We start from the raw sequence: 20,801 nt of genomic DNA on the forward strand, positions 1-20,801 counted from the left end.
CCTACATTTCCCAGGATACCTGACGCCTAATGTCGATCTCTTTGCTCTTTAATCACTTAGTCACCATGGCCTCAGAGCCGAAGCATAACATTTAAATCAAGCGCTATTTGCTGAAAGAAATCAAGCTTTAGAGCGAGATATCAGGTCCCTGGACCACACCATGGTGTGCTCATCAAAAGAATTAACCGTCCTCGGGTTTGCTGTAGCTTAGCAGTGAGGTCATGGGCATTATCTGAGGACTTATGCTTTTCCGACCCTATATAATCTACTTCACCATTTTCATCTGTACCTTCTGGCTACGTGGAGAACTCTACTTGAACACTATCTTGCTCCGGAAGCCTCATGAGCCAACTAACCATGATACTTCGGTGTTTATAAATGCTCTGTTCTTTTTCTTAAGCTGGACAAAGTAATATTAAGAAAACGTTCCCATGATCCCATCATTGTCCCTAATGGGGTGAGAGGATAGTATGGCTCAGACCCCAGCTCTTGGTCTTCACTGATTTGCACAACAAGATGGACTTGTTCTCTGATTTAAATATCAGCAACTGCATCAGGGTGATTCTGACACTGAAGAAGCAAGTATTGGAATGAGGACAGGCTCCCTGAGAACAGTGTGCCGTCCTTTTACCCGCTAGCACGCCTTTTAGGACACAGGGGCGCTAACATGTGTGCACAGGACTGCTCAGATCAATGGAGCTTATTCAGCTAGTTTACTAGACACGTTGACAGAAGTGAGCAGTACGGACCATCTTGTGGACCAGAGGCGAGTGAGAGGCAGTATTATTCATGAACTGATTTCAACGTGGAGCTGCATGGAGGGCCTTCTGACCTATTAACAAAACAGTCAGGTTTCTCTGTTTTCAGAAACATGGGGGAGTAGAAAACACATCACAGAATTAGGAAATTAAAGAGACCTTATTCAAATCCTATATGCTACTTAATAGCTGAATGACTCTGATCAAATTAACCTAACTTTACCAAATCTTTTCTCCTTTCAAACATGCAGAATGATAGTATCACAGCAGAGTTGCCATGAGATTACAGATAATATACGGAAAGTACCTAGCCTGGTGCTTGGAACAGAGTGATGCGTAGCAATGATAACCATAATTAATAATAATAATAACGTCAACACAGAGAGATAATAAGGGGTTATATTAAGCAGATCGATTTCATATGGCTGATTAATTTAAAATGGGGAAATCATCTTATTCTTGATAAATATAATCTTCTTTCATGGAACACGTTTCGAAACATGAGGGTGACTGGGGAAGCGATGACGGGCCGAGCGTCCATCCTGGAGAGAGTCTGGAATGGCGGTGGAGAGCGCACAACAGGAGAAGCAGTGCTGGGTTCCAGCTGCCGCTCTTGGTTCCGCTCGAAACAGGATGGCCAACAAGCGCTTACAATGAAAGGGCGGGTCCAGGTGCACTCTGGGTTCTCCTTCAGCCCCCATTCTCCAGGATTTCGGCTCACAAATGCAGTACAGTTGACGTGTAAACTTACTCTGCCAAAATTATCTCCATTCTTCCCCCCAAAGACCATGGAAGACAACAAAGGAAGAATACTGCTAATTGCTTTTGAACCTTAACTTTCACATTTACTACCTTGTAACCTGTAAGGAAATTCATCTTAACTTTTTGGAAAACGCCTTCGTTCTACTATAATCTCATTATTTAAAACTATTTGTGTAATCTTATTTTCGGGGGTTTTTAATTTCATAATAAAACTCCAGCTGAGTTGAAATTGAGCATGCATGCTCCTAGCCCAAGGAAGAATCCTGTGTAGCGAACAAAGTTTAAACCCACCAAGCCCGTTTAAAAGCAGAAATCAAAAGAGCTGGGAAGAGAAGTAACAGGGGCAGTGAGCAAAGTGCAGAGAAGCATGAAGTCAGGGTCTGTGGGGTGGAGCTGCCAGGCCCCTCAGGTCACACACACACAGCAGGTACACGGGAGCCCCCGGTCCCTTGTTCTGAGGGATGAACCAGGAAACCTGACTTTGATCCCACACATGGAGGAAGCCGAACAGCCCCATGGCATCACAGGAGTCTTGGAAACCCCACAAGGCCAAGAGTCTCCCTTTTATACCACTCTCTGGAGAGTCAGTCGGGACTGGCAACCATCATAAAGGTTTTCAGGGCTGTGAACACGAGGCGATGGATTTCTACAGGCTGGAGATGAGAGGTTTGGGGCCAATCTGCCAACACGTCCCATTCCCAGCGAATCTCTAAGGAACAGCGATCTCAGGGTCAGCTATCGGGGTGGGTCTTTAGCCTAGAACAGATGATGACAAGGTCCTAGTTTCATCGACACATCATGTTATATTACTGTTTATTTTTCATCATCATTTTAAATTCATGGTTTTCAATTTCTTTAAAATCCTCTGCCTCTTGGAAGACCACAAGATTTACCCCAGAGAACCCCATCAGCCCTGGTCTTATTATAAGTATCTCCGTTCATCTCGTTTCTGTTATTTAAGACAAAGACCCAAGTCACGCACATTTCCCAGGCAGTAATTGTGCGTTCCTGTTTGCAGGCTTACTGTGACATGGAAACAGCTGGAGGTGGGTGGACAATTATTCAGCGACGTGAAGATGGCAGTGTTGATTTTCAGAGGACTTGGAAAGAATATAAAATGGTATGAATACTCTTTAAACCATCTGAAAATAATTTTCTTTGCGAAAACTAACTTTGAGAATGTGCAGGAACTTTACCACAAATCTAAAACTAACCAATGACTTTTGATCATTTTTTTAACCAAAGCGTTCTTTTTAACTGGTGTTTCAGTCTCCCCGTTAAAGAATGGTCCTGCTGCCAATGTAATGTAAACTATATATCAAAACAAAGGCATGCGAAAGTTAAGCTTATTTTTAATGGTGCGCTCAGCATTTTTTGGTAAACTGTTTCATCGTGTTTCACACGTCTGTAAACTGAGATGTTTATGATATTGGTGGTTCCCCAAGTCGTTCTAATTATCCCAATACTAATTTCCTTCTGGTAACAGCTTAGTTTCCTAAAACTGACCTTTTAAAAATCTTTCTTATATGGAAGACCCCAAAGTTTCATGGTACGGGAAGGGATTTCTGTTGAATATTGAATGGTTATTCCGTGTTAAGTTGATGGACTATTGATTTCAAATACATGAAGAAAAAAATAAATGAAGTAAGTGAATTTTACAACTTCGATTTCAGGGATTTGGGAACCCTTCAGGCGAACACTGGCTGGGAAATGAGTTTGTTTCACAAGTGACTAATCAGAAACGCTACGTGCTTAAAATACACCTGAAAGACTGGGAAGGGAATGAGGCTTACTCGTTGTACGACCATTTCTATCTCTCAAGCGAAGAACTCAATTACAGGTAAGGAAATTATATGTCACTGAGAAAGTTAAAGGACTTGCTGGGTGATGACTCCAGAAAGTCAGAACCCCATTGTATTAACCAGAATCTAAATTACTCATAGGCTACCTTAAGGGGGAAAAACATCTTGTTTCTTAGAGCTCTTTGCCGCCTTTAGGTAAGTTGCTCTAGTTTCAACATTCGAACTTTAATTTCGACAATATAAGGAAGGCTTCATGAGGACAGAATTTTGCCTGTTGTGTTTGCTGTGTAGCCTCAGGGCACAGGTGAACCCTGTGTGGCAGATAATGGGTCTTTAACAACTGTTTGTAGAACAGGTGAATGTTGTGTCCCTATAAAATGCCATGCCAATACCACAACAGATGTATACCCATGACTATACTGTTTTCTTCCAGAAGGTTTTAAAAGTTAAATCTATCTTTTTGAAGTTTAGACATATTCAACTGTTATGTTCCATCCCAAAGTCAGGATGAGTTGCCAAGTTCAAAAGAGGAAGGATTAGGTGGGCAGTAGGTAGCCAGACCCTCTGCCCTCTGCTATAGGAAGGTCATCTGATTCACAGCACTGCCTCAGTATTTACCTACCTCCTCCCACCCACTGGACACAGCTAATCTTGAATGTTCCAAGAAAAGCACAGGCAATTTTGACTGGGACTTTACTCTTTGGCTCTAAAGCGCCCAGAGAGTAGAGACAGAGCAAAGGGATCTCTACAACCTGCTGTGCCAGGCAAGGGCAGTAGGCACGTGCACCTGTGCTTTACAGGGAGAGGGGCTCAGACGTGCGTGTCGACGGCGGCGCAGAGCAGGGCGATGGGGGGCCTGGTGGCCACACGGGAATTGGTCTGAGAAGGCACAACACAAGGGTTCAGGCACCAACACACCCTGAGGGAGTCTAGAGGGCTCGGACTGGTGGTGTTTGGGGGTTTTGGTGATCATGGAGCACACGTTATGAAACACCAACTCTGAAGTCAGAAATAAACAAGCGAAGTTCCATAGGAACGTCACAGGAGACAGGCGTCAACTGGCCTGCCGTCCCGTCTAAATCCCACTGATGCCCGACTCAGACCCTCTGCTCAACAGAAATTCCAAGATCTGAGTAGTTTGGGAAAAACCCACGATTTCAAAATCCTTGAGCTGGCTTCCTTGGGGAGGCGCGCGATGGACAGCACGAAAAAACGGGCCGAAAGCCAGCTTGCTGACAGCCACCTGAGAACTGCACAATGTCCAGTGTCCTGCTTTATAAACAGTGGACCAAAATTCGGAAGCATGTTTTGAAAACAGATAATGTACGACAAGCTTCGACATGACTTTTAAGAAGTCAGTGAAACAGCCCATCAGCTCTCATTACAGAAAGAGCCGGCTGTCCAGGGTGGACGGGAACTCAGATGAATGAAGAGATAGGTGTTGGGGCCTCACTGCAGCCCAAAGTTGACTCCACAGATCAAAACTTCAATGAATTTTTAGACATGAGTGGTTGGTCATTGTTTGACCTCCAAGCTAAATATTTTTTCAACTGGCAACAGTTAGGAATCTACAACACAGGAATTAAAAAAAAAAAAAAGCACACACAAAAATTAAGGATTAGACTGTTTATATAAGAAGATTTTACAATATGGGTCATTACCCTTGTATGCTGACATTATAAAAGTATTTTAAACTGTGATGGCTCTTAACAGATATTTCCTTTAGAAATGCAATCAATTTTTGGATATGCCATTTTACAAAGCACACAGTTGTTTAAAGCTCAGTTGAATTTACTTGGCAGTATAAAACAGATACTACACTGAAAAAATTATTATCCTAATAAAACATGTCAATGTGATAAGAAAACTGGGATGTGGCTAAAACAATAACTACAGATGTTTCAGAATGCCAATTGTATGTAGCAGCTAAGTTGTTTTTCACTAAAGGAATTTTTTCCCAAATGTAGGAAAACTGAAAAAATATACGTTACAAGAAGGGATAAATGCATCAATAGACTATGATTATTTTTACTAAAACTAAAAACTACTTGTATATTAAACCTTAAGAATTGGTCACTTTTCACAAACATTCTTGCAATTCTATACAAACACTGAGATTTAATTATTAAATGTTGGCGTTACCTCTCCTTTCACTCTACTGTGATGTAAAAGCAATCGGTACCAATTTCAAGTAATTTCAAGAACGTGGCTATTCTTAACAATCAAATTTTACAAGAAGGCAACTTTAAAACAATGGGCCAGACTCCCCTGGTGGCACAGTGGTTAAGAATCCGCCTGACAGTGCAGGGGACACGGGTTCGATCCCTGGTCCAGGAAGATCCCACATGCTGCAGAGCGACTAAGCCCATGCCCCACAACTACTGAGACTGCACTCTAGAGCCCACGAGCCACAACTACTGAAACCCACGCTCCCTAGAGCCTGTGTGGCACAACCACTGAGACTGCGCTCTAGAGCCCACGAGCCACAACTACTGAGCCCACGTGCCACAACTACTGAGCCTGCATGCTGCAACTACTGAAGCCTGCGTACCTAGAGCCCGTGCTCCACAACAAGAGAAGCCACCTCAATGAGAAGCCCACGCACTACAACCAAGAGTAGCCCCCGCTCAGCGCAACTAGAGAAAGCCCACGTGCAGCAGTGAAGACCCAACACAGCCACAAAATAAAAATAAAAAATAAAATAAAACAATGGGCCACACGGCAGAAGGATCTAAAAAGATACAACTTTTCTCACAGAGACTCATAAAACATAGTATTCTCCCTTCTTTTGCTTTGGGGAAATTTAATGCGTTCCAGTAGAACTGAGATTGTTCAAAGGAGACAGGAGAGTTCAAAGGAGGAAAAGCACGGGGAGTAGTTCATTTCAACCCTACCTACGATTAATGAGAAGGGCCTGGACAGAAATTAAAGTGTTTCAAAATCCCAAGGGTGAGCAGAACTTACAGGAAGGCCTTGCAGCAGGTATGCAGAGGCTGTGCTAGGGCCCAGGGTCATTTTTGAAGCATGAGGATAACCCTGAAATTCAGAAATTCGATCAATGCCTGTGATGAGGCTTCCAGAGCTACAGTACTACAAACAAAAATCTGAGTTACCAACACAAACGTTACTCAGGACCAGCGCTTTATGGAACTCACTGGATATGCCCCCGTGCCCCCCTTTTCACAAGTGCCTCCTCGATAACCAAGCGCCCCTGTGAAGGGGCGCAGCAGCGTGGAGCCCTAACGGAGGTGCAGTCCCAGCTGCTGCCAGTCCCAGCTCCACCACTTACAGCACATGGCTGTGGACGAGCTCCCACCTCCGAACCGAACCTTAGCGATCTTACGTGTAAGAGGGGGGTGGCGCCTGCCTCTCGGGGCCGGTCTGGGCATTCCATGCACGGGCCCCGGACAGTGAGTGGCACAGGCGGGTTAGAGACACGCCCCTGGGGAACCTTTCCTCTCAGCTCCACCTTCTGCTCCAGCATGAATTCCAGGAAATCCTATTCCCTCCCAGATAGCTGTTAGCAAATGTGAGCAGGTGTTCCCGAGATGAGCGGCGGCGGCGGCGCTTAAAGTACAGCAGGAGTGTCCCTGGGATGGGGAGACCTCACGCCCCAGGTCTCCGCGCTCCAAGCGCCACACTGTGACATGGAGTTCGACACAGGCACCCGCGTCCCCTGGACCCTGCTCCGAGCTCCGGAGCCTGTCTGCCTGGGGCTCTCCTGGAGTTGGGCTCACAGACCTGCCCCTGCCCTTCTCCCCTCCTCCTTGGCAGGCACAGTGCTGGGGCGAGCCAGACTTCTGCAATCTGCTAAAAGCCTGGGCTATTATCTAGGGTCTAACTTAATAGTACGCTTATTCTTTCTCAATGTCTGGCAGGTTTATTAAAATACTATTCAGAAACAAGGCAAAGCAGCCACAAGGATTGTTTTTCCACACAGTTCTCTAGATTCCTACTTCACATTCAGTGGTCATCCCTTGTTGTCTGCTGTCCTCCCCACACCCACCAGTCATCCTGGATTCTCATTTCTACAAGAGATGGATGACGCCTGGAGACTTGGAAAGAGGATCCCATCACGATGTATTTTCCCCTCTTCTGTTTACCTGAAAGCAGCAGAAAAATAAATGACAGGGCCCCCAAGTCCCCGCTGATGCCTGTGCAAGTGATATGCGTTGAAGCCTTCATGAAAACATTCCTCTTTGCCTAAGGATTTGATGATAAGTTGGTTCCTGTTTATACCAGCGCAAAAACATTTTGTCCAGAGTATGCACTAGTGCACTGAGCAGCATAGCACGTGTTTCTGTAGAATGAAATTCTTCGTTGTAAAAAACTTTCCACTATGATAAATCAACCACCCAAGCCAATTATGTTTTGCCTTTTTTTTTTTTTTCTTTGCATGCTTACAGGATTCACCTTAAAGGACTCACAGGGACAGCCGGCAAAATAAGCAGCATAAGCCAACCAGGAAATGATTTTAGCACAAAGGACGCAGACAACGACAAATGTATTTGCAAATGTTCACAAATGCTCACAGGAGGTGGGATGACGTTTCTCTCTTCCTATTTGTATTGGCAAGAAAGGATTTCATAGAGGGAAAGGTTGGCTCTTTGGACTTCAACCTGTGATTGGTGACAATGTCCCAATTTCATAAATAGACTTACTTGCTCAATACAGGGAAATTTGTTTTTCGCTTTTTCAGACTGTTGAGTTTTACACACGAATGTGATATTGAGCTAGAATTGTCAGCAGGCCAACTGTGTCTCCTCAGGACCTACCCCTGGCAAGGAGAGGGGCCGTGTGATACTCAGCAAGCTCTCTGGAGTTTGTGCTGAGTATCAGATGTTGGCACGATGGTTTAATTCCATTTTGCTTTATTAAAAAGGTTAAAAATTAAAAATGGCTACCGAAACAGGGACATAGATTCATCAGTATAGAAATGTTTCCAATTAATAATTTATTGTTCCAACAAGGATTTTTCAGTTGTCTTTTTTTTAAAAGTATTTCATTAATGTATAGCAAATACTAATAATGCACAGAAAGTAGTTAACCAAGCTCCTTTTCTGTGCATCAAATTCAAATGAATGACTGTCCACTTTAAGGCCTTTATCTTCAGGCTCTTGCCTGCTACCTTTCATGCTAGACCTCTTAAAAACAACACACACAAACAAAAAGAGACCATACCCATAAGCAAATGTGGTATAACAGTCACTTAATGGCCACATGAGTTCTCAGAAACATTTCAGAGTTTAGTGACAGGAACCAACTGTTAGAAAACTTATTCTTCTGATTCCTAAAATTTTAAACGTGGAATAACTAAAACCAGTTAATTGTGATTGAGACCAGGAAAAAGTCGGGCAAATGCTGTGGAGTTAGTTCTTAAAAACACTGAAAGGTTGAAATCAGCAACAAAAATTCTGCCAACAGTGCAGACGAAATGCAGAGGCAAACAGGAAATTGGCAGGGTTTAATTTGTAGAGACCATGAATTGTATCACCAAAAATTCATTCATTACTCACCCAAGAAAACCAGAGGAAAGAGCCGCAGTCAATATATTTTATAAATCCGAGGTACTGCATAAACAAGTAAAGGGTCTAAACTTGTCACGTGTTTGTACTGCAGTTAAGAATCATTTACGGACAAAAGGAAGGATTTATTTATAAAAATAATTTGAAACCCAGTAATTTTCAAGTCTTTAAAATGATACTGAGAGAATTAGGTTCCATTAAGAAAATCAGTCCTATGGTTCCTTAGAGAATATATTTCATGTATAAATAGACGTTGCTAACTTAGCTCTTCCCTATTAGCCATACTTACTTCAGTAATTTTTTCACCAGAGAAAGCTATTATGCTGATTGTGTAAAAGCTGCCTGTCTCTCCCATCCCACCACAGTAATCCTTTTTGAAGCCAACCAGGGGAGGGCGGGGAGGGGAGGGAGCACGCCGAATCCTGCTTCCTGTCTGTCATTCCCACACTGAGCCCAGATGTCCACGCAGAGGGTGGCGGTTTTCAGACCACCCGAATGTCAAGAGCTACTCAAGAGAGTATCAGTGCATTAATAACCAAGGAAACAACATATTTACTTACTCAGATCAAGATTTAGGGCTGAGAGTGGAAGTGGAAAGGAGATCGGGGAGAAGAAACGCAGCCCAAGAGAGACAGCAGAGCGGTCCCAACTGTAGAGGTCAGATTCCCAGCCGTGGTCTGGACCACAGATAAACCAGCATAATGACCAGCTAGATTTTTGCATAGACAGTAAATTCTATAGTTGAGTCAGACAACAGGCTCTGGAATGGACATATCTATAAATCTGCAATATTCTTGAATATTTTGAAGGTTTATGAGTCACACACACAAATGTCTTATCAAATCAACATTAATCTGCATCAACCTAAGTCATGGAGCTGTTACTATCAGGAAACAATTTAGGCACTTGGATGTAATAACGGGTGATCAGAGTTCAGTGTATAAATAATATAATAATTGCATCAGAATACTTTTTAAAGAAATAAAACATGCCCTACCAATACCTGTAACGTTCACATTATTGATTTCTTTTACTAGGTATGGAGAGATCGATAATAGTTATTTTAAAATTCTATATAAATGGCATCATACTGTATGTGTCCTTCCAACCCAATCTTGCAAAGATTTATCTGGATTAATGCTTGTAGACTGAGGGCATTCCTTCCCCTCCCAAACCCAGGGCCTCTAGGTAAGGGTATTAAAAGCCCAAGCCTGGTCCTTCGGGTGTAGGTGTGGATGCCCACTGCTCCGCCGCTGTGCCATGCAGCGGCCTCCCAGATCCCCCACTTTACCTTAGTGCACACACCACTATAGCTCTACATTTCCTTTCTGTCTCTGGGACTTAAACGTTTCCTTTTTATCTAGCTCCACTGAGTACTTAAAATTTGGGGTTACGTTTGAAGCAAAAACATTTTTTAAAAAATAAATTTATTGATTGATTGATTTTTGGTTGTGTTGGGTCTTCGTTGCTGCGCGCGGGCTTTCTCTAGTTGTGGTGCGCAGGCTTCTCACTGCGGTGGCTTCTCTTGTTGCGGAGCACGGGCTCTAGGCACGTGGGCTCCAGCAGTTATGGCTCGTGGGCTCTAGAGCACAGGTTCAGTAGTTGTGGCGCACGGGCTCAGTAGTTGTGGCTCGCGGGCCCTAGAGAGCAGGCTCAGTATTTGTGGCGCACGGGCTTACCTGCTCTGCAGCATCTGGGATCTTCCCGGACCAGGGCCCGAACCCGTGTCCCCTGCATTGGCAGGGGGGGTTCTTAACCACTGCTCCACCAGGGAAGTCCCCAAAAGACATTCTTTGTTAGGCGGAGGGGAGCCTGAAGCAGCCTGGTCCGCCGTGTTGCTGGCACCGGATGGAAGGTGATCCTGGGCCGATGAGAGCCACCCATCGATTCTTCGGGCTCTGACTTTTCCACACTTTCCACTGTCCTGTGGGTCTCCTAGTCACGTCTGTGGGTGACTGGCCCTTCCCCACAGCACAGGGGAAGAGGAGTAAGAAAGCACGTAAAAACATGTGCCCCAGGGGCTACGGTTCCACCAGTATAGAGGTGGAAAACCACACTGCCACCTGCCAGGGTGGCACCCTCCACTCTCAAGAAGGCCCGCACACACCTGCTTAAAATGAGCAGAATGTGACTCTCGGATTAGCCAGTATTTGTAACTCCGCGGTGAGATAGGGCCACCTGGCTCCTAATTCCCTCTGTGTTTCACTTTCACAGGCTGGTGGTTTGATGCCTGTGGTCCTTCCAACCTGAACGGAATGTACTACCCACAGAGGCAGAACACAAATAAGTTCAACGGTATTAAGTGGTACTACTGGAAAGGGTCCGGCTACTCGCTCAAGGCCACAACCATGATGATCCGCCCAGCAGATTTCTAAATGCCTGCGCACACCTGAGGAACAGTGTCTTCCAGTTTTCAAAGACTTCATCCCAAAGCTCTGAAAGACACAGCTGCATGCTGCCGCCCTATCCAGCTCGGACAGACTGCCCACGCTCCAGACTGAGGGGACCCGCGAGCTCCCAGTTAGAGCCCCATCAACGTCACCCCTTAAACCCGCATCACTCAACGAACCGAAGCACAACCCCCAACGAGCCACAGCCTGGCATGGTGACCTGGTAGAATGCCTACGGGAAGATAAATTTAAGCCTGCGAATGAGACTGACAATTTACAGGCTCTGTTGTCACAACCAAGAATGTTATGTGCGAGTCGATCAGTAAATAACTGGAAAACAGAACACTTATGCCATATAGTAGAGATAACCTTGGAACTGCATTCTTCTGAGCACTGTTTATAGACTGTGTAAATATCCATATGTCCTGAATTCAGCACCACTATCATAATTAAAAGGAAGGACCAATTCTCGAAGCCATAAAAATACACTATATATTCAGGGATTTTTACGAGAAGTGGTTATTAGCGGTTTAATATTTGGAGAAGGAAAAACATAGTTAACGCATTCTGACTCCTCCTCTTAGGGGCTTTAAATTTTCATTTTGAGAACAGCATATCTGCATAGGCATTGATAGGTTAGTTTTAAGTTAATGCTCAAATATATATATTTCAAGTTTCTGTGGTGAAGACTTTCAGGATCTCTGAAATTATTAACAGAAACGTGTTCTTTTAGTATATATGAAGATTGTACTATTTTTTTTCAGCCTCGCTGTTAAATATGAAGGGATTTTTAGTAATTAAATATAACTTATTAGGTGAGATGACCGCATTTAACTTTTATGATATTTACAACATTGTAATATGATTCTGAAACAAATGATTGTGCCTTGTGACAAGGAAAATCTTGATTTTTAATGATGAAGAAAATTATACATTTAATTTCATGACAAAGAGGCTTTCCTATCTTTTACTCACTATTCTAATACAAAAGTCTTTTTTCTCTTCTACTACGACGTATTTTAGGGAAGTAGGCTACAATGTAGTTTGTGGTTGAGAAAACCCTTCCATTTAAAACACTTACAAAGCTATACTTCTCAAGCTGGATTCACCCTGGAAGTTATTTACAGGAAAAAATAATTTGCATTAGTAACATTAACTTAAATCTTACTAGAATTAAACCACCAGCAAATTAAAAAAAAAAAAGGTGTTCTGGGGCGCAAAACCAAAATCTGGTATTTATAGCATATTCAAATGTTTACAGAAAATTTGGAGAGCACAGATTTAACCTCAGGACTGCAAAACCTTAAACTCCTAGAGTTTTAACTCCGTTTGAAGTTTTCATTGTACAATTAATACTAATGAACATTTGAGTAATGCTTCATAATTTAGAAGCAATTTCTCATATATTCGCTTTTGAGTCAGCTACTAGGAAGCTTAGAGCCAAATTTGCAGCCAGCATTTACCTGTGTCTGTCTTCACCTTCCACTGTTCTACCACTATTTTTTTCTTTATTCCATTTTTCTTATCTAATTTATTTTATCCCCACACCCCCCTCCTCTTCCCAGCTTAGTTTTATGACGCTCAGGTGTCGCTGAGTCAACTTATGGACTCTGGGCAAGTCAGGCCCTCTGCTTTTCCACCATGCTGCACTTTCCCAACAAATATATTAATGAGAACATAACCTCCCATCCCAGAACAGCTCCTCTTATTACATGTAAGAAGGAGTCATAAGGTTAGCAGAGGTTGAATTTATACACAGCTTTGTATCAAGCTAAAAAACATCTGATAATAAGAAAATATCACCGCCTCAAAAGAAACAATAAATTTCCATGACATCTCAATGACCACATGACAGACACCGAGGTGGGAAAATGATAATACGGGAAAAATTGGCAACAACACAATTTATATTCACTTGCCCATGTAGGCAGATAAGGTGAGTTTCAAAGACAAACCTCACTATGTTATTCAGAGTTACATATACTCTCTCGTGACAGCGAGTGGGGGAGAATTTGAGCTTTTACTTTACACTTCAACTCCTTGCCAGGTATTTCAAACAAAGAGTCCTGCTGAGAGGAATTTTTTCTCTCCTTAAGAAAACATTTATAAAGTCCAGAGCAAATCAAAACAGCAATCTCAAAAATGAAAACAAAAACAACCCAACAACTAGATAACCACAGCGACTGGAGGACAGAGTTCAACTTCTCACTATGTGATAGCCATATGGCATACTCAAACGATTCAAAAACATGGAGACCACTCACAGATTACACATCATCACTTACCTTTCAGGTATTAATCTTTTGAAAGGATAAAACGTGACAAACCAGTTAACATTTGAAAACAAAAGCCAACTTCTGCACAATCCTGCTTCCAACTAAATCTGAAATTACCTACTTATTAATCTTTAAAAAAATTAGAACCTGGAACTTTCCCATTAAGCATCTGAAATACCTGAAAATCAGTAAAGCTGAAGCTGAGTTTCAGGAAAAACATCAAAACAGAAACACCACATCACAATGCTAGCAGGCCACAATTTTTATACCTATCACTTCTATCTCTTTTAACAGTAACAGCATCATTTTTTAAGGCAGTAAGCAATATATAATAGTATCTTCTCAAGAATCTAGTCTTTTTTTCATTTTTGTTTTTCTCAATCCTGAGGACTTGTATAATTAAATTTTTTGAGATTACATTTCTCACAACTTTTTGAGGAATGTTCTCACATTCTCACATTTATTCTCACAAATAGACAAAATGTGTTAAGTTCTGCAAATATGTCTTTTTAGTTATAGGCATAATTGCTCTTGATTTAATAAAAAAATCTTGAGTGTATATCTATGCTAATAATGACTTCCTGAAAACACCAAATTGTATTTACCACCATAAAATAATATGTGACTTACAGGAGCTGCAGGGAAGTAGTCTGACTCTTCAAACGGTTCCTCGGAAATTCAATGACCCATTTCCAAAGACCACAGTACCTATAAGTGAGAGAAGAAGCAGAACATTTTTTATAGACTTATTAGGCTTTTAGTGGACAATAAACCAGTTTGAAGATACAGCAAAACCAAAATAAACAAAAAAACCCTAGCAGTAACTACATACTACATTGATCCGAAGCACATGTATCTTGAACACCAAAGTGCCATCAGAATCTTCAGGTTACAAAAATGTTACAAATATTAATAAACACTTGTTTAAGAAAATGTCTCCTGATGGCTAGAAGTCTGGGTTATTATCCTAGTGAGGATAACCACCCCATTTCTAAACATATGAAATATTACGTCTTCCTAAATTCCAGTTTCCAATTTAAGGAGTCATTATAGACAATCCTTAGTAAATAATACAGAATTTTATTAATTTAAAAAAACCCATGTATTAGGAGAAGATAGATCATAAGCCTAAATTCAAAAAGCAAACCTTTTGGTGTGTAACTTTATTTCTATCATTAGCTAATGTTTTTAGGAGAAGTTCTCCACATCCATGTTTGGAAATCCTTCTCACACTTTGGAAGAGTAAAATGTCTCATAAACAAGCTGTCATCATCATCGTTAGAACCCACACATTTTTAAGTAATCAAAACAATGTTTTCATTTTTAATTCAACATTTGAGATTCTGCACTCATCTCTACTCTATGACCAAACTCCTTGAAAAGCTGTATGTCTCTATGTACCAGTAGAATTGTACAACTAAAATAATCAAGCTGAATTACATAACTCACACTGATCTTTTTATCTGCAATTTCCTTCTTTCCTACATTCAGTAAATCCATTTTTTTTTTTTTTGCCCCTAGATTTGCTATGTAAAACTCAAGGGTTTTTTTGCTGAATTAGCAGGAATGAGGTCTAAGTCTTCCTTTTTGGTAGTTCCTAAAGTTCAGAACCATCTATGGGCTATCAGTCTGAAATATTTCCTTTTTTATATATTAAATCTAATACCCAAAATGAGACAGCAATGTTTTGTTTCTAAGAAAAAGTGAGCATGACAATGGAATAAAGACAAGAACGGAATACAGAATCTGAATGATCATTCTCAGCACTGGCCCAGATCTTACTTTCAATAGATGTCATTTACTTATTCAACAACTACTTCTTTCTGCTCACTAGCCATTCACCTGTGAACAACTTATTGAGAGCCTACCATGAATAAGAGTCCAAACTGGGTCCTGGAAACCCAAACTCAAACCTAGAAGGGTTTACCCTCTTGCAGGAGGCATGGCAGCAACCAAATGCTGGTTCCTCCAAAGCAGGGCTGTGCAAACCTGTGGTAGGAAGCAAACTAACTCGGGCTAGGAAAACCAAGAAAGGGTCCACAGAGGGGCCGACATTTAAACTGAGTAAAAGCCCATCAGGCAAAGAGAGAGACGGTGGGAAGGGGAGAGGGTAAGAATGAGTATTGTACAGAGATAGCAAAAAACACTAATTTGATTGTAATGAAATCATCAAATCAGAAATAGAGTGTAAATTTTTTTGCTTTAGTTCTTTCATTTAGCTAGACTTATCTTTACCTTACTAGAGTGTTCAAAATAGGGAAAATCTACTCTGCAAGATGGCAGTTAAGGCTGCAAGTGTAGTTAAAAATAAAAGGTTAACCTGAGATATTTATCATAATATACGTGATAGAATGAAAATAACTGAGAAGCTATATAAAGCAAGGAATGGGGTTGCATGAATACAGAGGATCAAATCCCATGTGGATAGCCCTTAAAATGAGGGCTGAGTTATTTCAGCATCCACTGCAAATGAATATGATATTTTTGGCATTGTAAAATTATCACTCATAAAACTTGGACCTTGTTGATGAATTTAAATAGGACCCATTTTCTCGCCTTATTATTAGATTAATAGTTAATGATGAGACAGCTCTCCATAATGTAAGACTGACTTTGCAACTACTTTCATACCAGGCAAAATGCAAATGGTTTTCTCTTATTTTATATCCACCTAATCATTCTCCTTGAACAGGGTGAGGAGTGTAACTAGAGTGAACCCAAGCCAGACAAGGGCTCTGAGATTAAATGCAAGTCAAGAATAACATCAAACATAAAGGAGAAAATGAAGCCAACTATGTACACATTAGCAAAGTGAGCATAACTTATTTTCACCATCTCACAAGACTCAACTAAAATGATGGAGCTAAGAGGAATGGGAAAAAAGCCCACTGCAGATAAAAGCTGATGATGTTTTGAAAGTTGCAAAGCAAATGGATAAATGGTAACTGACTTAGAAGAGCAAAGAAACCGCGAGCTTAAACGTCTAGAGAGGGAGTCAGTAGGAAGCATCCAATTCCCTCCGCAGATTCCCAGAAAGGCTGGGAAATTGGGGGTACTAGAAAGCTCTGAAAATGCGGTGTAGAACAGAGTGAAATGGAGAAATCTCCTACCTCCACTCTCCCCCACCCTCCTCTGGAATAAGACAAAAGTAAAGTCAGACGGGCTTTTCTGGGAGCAGCGGTAAGAAGTAGCAGGGAAAACTTCTCCAGCACAGCCCTCACCCCGAGACACAAGCACAGAACTCCATGGCAGGACAAGGGCCTTTCTTTTGTGGAGAAACAAATCACCCCAGGGAAAAAAGACCTACAGATACTGACACGTGGACCTCCCTCTATCAAATACCTCCATCACATCAGAAGATCTATACACTCAGATAAACAGAATTTCCATCAGCTTTTCAGTCCTCAATATTAAACATGACTTTCTACCCATTTGATAAAAGCCTCTAGCATGCAAACAGAGACCAGACCAAACAAAAAGGGGATTACTGGGATCACAGTGATGGGAAGTCCCAGGATAACAGCGGCTCCGTAGACCTAGGGAGAACCAGTCTCACAGGGAGCAGAGCAACAAAGGGGTTCATGGGTGGTGTCTCCAAGAGAAATAAACGGGATTGGAAGATTATCTAATGTGTAGACAGTTTTGGAGAAAAACTACAATACTTTTTAGAAATTCTTGTGGTGAGTTAGTGATAGGTACATAGAAAACTAAGCAATGAAAATGACTGACAATGATAAGCTCAAGAAAAACAAACAAAAATGACCAGAAATGGAATAGAATCATAGTACACTATATGGCTCAGCTCAAACAGCATTCACATAGTCATCCATGTGTGCATGTAAATGTGAACAAGTATGTCTTCATATGCATATATAACATGTTAAACAAAAAGCAAAACCATACTGGGTAGATGGGGAGGGGACGTGTATGTCACAGTGAAAGCTATACAGTCATATTTTAATCTTCCATAGAAGGAAGTCTATAGATAACGTCTAAAAGTGATTTAAAAAAAGCAGAAAAAGCATTTTATTTAGAAATATGAAAATAAAATATCAGAAGGATATTGTAGGAGTGAGAATCTGGGCTGGGAAACAGCAGGGCAGGGAGTGCCATTTCTATTAGAGGCCTCATAAATTACACTTGATTCTGAAAACATTTTGTTTTGGGTAATTGCGCCCTTACGAAAGAATTGCCACAACAGTACAGAAGAGTTCTCATTTACTGGTCACCTAGATTCCTCTATCGTGTGAGTCTCCAACCTTCTATTTCAAAAGTGCTTTGCACCTAGAACCAGTTGTCGATACCTACAAAAACATCTTTGCTGGGCTTGTAACTGGAACTGAGTCAATTCTAGAGTTCAAAATGGGGAGAACTGACAGCTTTAAAAAATACCGAGTTTCCCAATTCATGAACATAGTATCTCTCTCCTTTTATTTAGGTCTTTTAAAATTTCTTTGTCAAGAATTTTGGAGTTTTCAGCATACAAATCCTGCAAATATTCTGTCTGACCTAAAGTAAAATATTTCAGCTTCTGGAGCTGCTAATATAAATGGCATTTAAAAAAATTAGAATTCCACGTGTTCATTGCTAGTACACAGAAATACAACCAAATTTTGTATATTTACCTTGTATCCTGTAACCTTGCTTAACAACTTACTAGCTGTAGTAGCCTTTCTGTAGACTTGTTGATATTTTCTAGGTAGACAATCATGTCTTATGTAAATAGACAGTTTTATTTCTTCCCTTCCCTATCTGTGTGTATATTTTTTTCTTACCTTATTGCACTGGCTAGAACTTCCAATACAACACAGAAGAGGAGCAGTGAGAGCATTAAAGTTGCTTGGACAACTTTGTGAGGCAGATTAATTTGGTTTATTATAATAGCATAAACCCAAATTACTCTTGTTTATAAATTAATGTGTCTATGTAAAGCACAAGGGGTTTTTTTTTGTTTGTTTAAGTAAAAAATGGTCTATTGTTATTTAGTACTGGTGCTGGCTAACTGTCACAAGCTCTTATTAGGTTCTTCAACTCTCTATAGAATAATTAGAACATTCTGAAGGATCAAAAGAACTAAATGCCACTTTCTGGATCAGAACCAATCAAATTAATTTTTTTCTTTAACATTCACTTTTGCTTCTTAATATTTTGAGAAATTTTCCCAAGAAATGTTCTTCAGCTGTCTTAAAAATTAATTAATTCACACAGCATTTAATAAGCAAAAACACTAAACAAGGTACCCTTAATTTTTGGTTTCTCAACAAAAAAAATTAAAGAGAGGGAAAACAACAGTATTTCCATGTACAAGTGGTATGAGAAGATCAGGATAAGCAGAAAGCAACCTGTAAGAGGGATTTTAGGTTGCACTTAAAAAACTGAATGATGATGATTCACTGCTGGTGTTGATAATTACAAATTCAATAGGAAGCTGATTTAACTTACTTGAGAGTATTACTAATCGTGTTGAAACCATTTATTAACATTCACAATGTCTTACTGTAATTGTAATATTGTTTATTCCAAGTTTCTAAATAGCTAGGCTAACCAACCATTATTTTTGGACTTGTCTCCAGACCATACCACCTACCATATATAATTGTTAAATTCAACTGCAGTTTTGGTACTAAGAATACTAGTGAGAACATAGCAGCTAAAGAAAACAATGGTGGGGGGCTCCTTTGTGGGAAAAGTCAACAATATTCTTTGCATACAGAAGACTTCATATTGTATAAAATGCCAACTGAGCGATTAAAATTCAAATCTGATGGTTAGAAACTTGTGACACAGATTTAACCAATGGGAATCCTGTTAATTTCAAACAGATTGAAAGTACACATTATTTTCTCCTTTACTCATTGAAAAGAGATTGGGCTTGTCTTCATCACCCTCTGCCCTTCCACCCTTCCCCACACCAACTGGGGTAAAAAACTTGGTTGTGAGAGTCTGTGGAGGTATAGAAACATATATTCAGCATTTGCAAATTCCTTCTTTCCTATCCAAGAGTAGCAAAAATGGTCCTCACTAATTTTTTTGCTATTTTTAGCTAACAACAGAATTATAAAAATTAAATTATATTTTTCCTGTCAGACCTCATAGACTCTTTGCCTCAGTTATGAGAGTAATTGATTCTCTCAAACAACAAAACTTTAAGAGAATTTGCTAATAGGTCCATTGTTTCGACTTTTTCTAGAGGGAGAATAGCAATCTTTGTGTTTCTTCCACAAACAGACAGTATAATGTACTGGTTAAGAACACAGAACTCAGGCCACTGGGTTAAAGCAACGTCCATCTCTTCATAGTTTTGTGACAAGAAGTCAGTTAACCTTTTTGTCACATGAAAACATTATACATCATCACAGATTACAAAAATATCCGTGTAGTTAATGAAATTGCTGTGGCAATAAAGTTGATTCTAGGTTAAGCTTCAGGAGAAAAAATTGGGGCTATCAAAAGTATAACTTTTAATAACCATACAATAGGGTGCTTAAGTCCTGAACACTGTGGAGCCAGAAAGCAGAGGAGGTCTAGTCTCCCAGAAGGACCAACGTGAACTGGCAAAGTTTCAAGGTAACGATGTTTGTTCCAAAATAAGTATTTCCAACACTTCTCAGAACACCAAGAAATGCGTTCTATAATGCCATCAAGTCATTTTAAAAATACAAAGTCAGTAGTCTCCCTCAGTGAGGCAATTTTCCACGTGATTTTTAAAATTCAGGAGAAATTCACAAAATACACAAGTAACCCTTTTAAAGTGTATGGCTCAGTGGCATTTAGTTTATTCACCATGTTGTGCAACCACTACCTCCTTCTAGTTTTGAAACTATTGCGTCAGCCCAGGAATACACCTCAACCTGCTCTCTGGTCCACCCCGGTAACTACTATCGGCCTCTGTCCAAGGATCTTCCTCTTCCAGATCCATCATAGGAAAGAGACCCCACAGTATGTGATCTTTTGGCTTCTTTCACTTGGCATCGTGCTTTCAAGGTTCACATGCATTATGATTTGAAGGAAGACTAGTGACGGGTGTCAAAAAGTCTTGCCTACTAATATTAGTAAATCAATATCAACTTAGTGCTCACTGGACACTCACTGCCTTCCTCGTCACACAGCTGGGGAGTGGCAAGGCTGGCACCAAAATTCGCTCTCTTAGCCATTAATCTTTTAAAAACACACAAGGTGGGCTTCCCTGGTGGCGCAGTGGTTGGGAGTCCGCCTGCCAATGCAGTGGACGCGGGTTCGTGCCCCGGTCCGGGAGGATCCTACATGCCGCGGAGAGGCTGGGCCCGTG

General features: G+C 40.9%; 1 protein-coding gene across 2 annotated transcripts in view; it reads left to right on the forward strand.

Moving 5' to 3' along the window:
* ANGPT2 (angiopoietin 2) overlaps positions 1–15,126 on the forward strand; it is a 57,455-nt gene extending 42,329 nt beyond the window's left edge. For both annotated transcript variants that reach the window (XM_030830184.2, XM_030830191.2), the window contains exons 6-9: positions 2,539–2,640; positions 3,194–3,360; positions 7,729–7,859; positions 11,062–15,126. In XM_030830184.2, coding sequence (XP_030686044.1) covers positions 2,539–2,640; positions 3,194–3,360; positions 7,729–7,859; positions 11,062–11,222 — 561 coding nt within the window. In that variant the 3' untranslated portion in view covers positions 11,223–15,126. The remainder of the gene's footprint in view (positions 1–2,538; positions 2,641–3,193; positions 3,361–7,728; positions 7,860–11,061) is intronic.
* The last annotated feature ends 5,675 nt before the right edge of the window (positions 15,127–20,801 follow it).

The sequence above is a fragment of the Globicephala melas genome, chromosome 21, assembly GCF_963455315.2.
Source record: "Globicephala melas chromosome 21, mGloMel1.2, whole genome shotgun sequence".
Taxonomy (NCBI): domain Eukaryota; kingdom Metazoa; phylum Chordata; class Mammalia; order Artiodactyla; family Delphinidae; genus Globicephala; species Globicephala melas.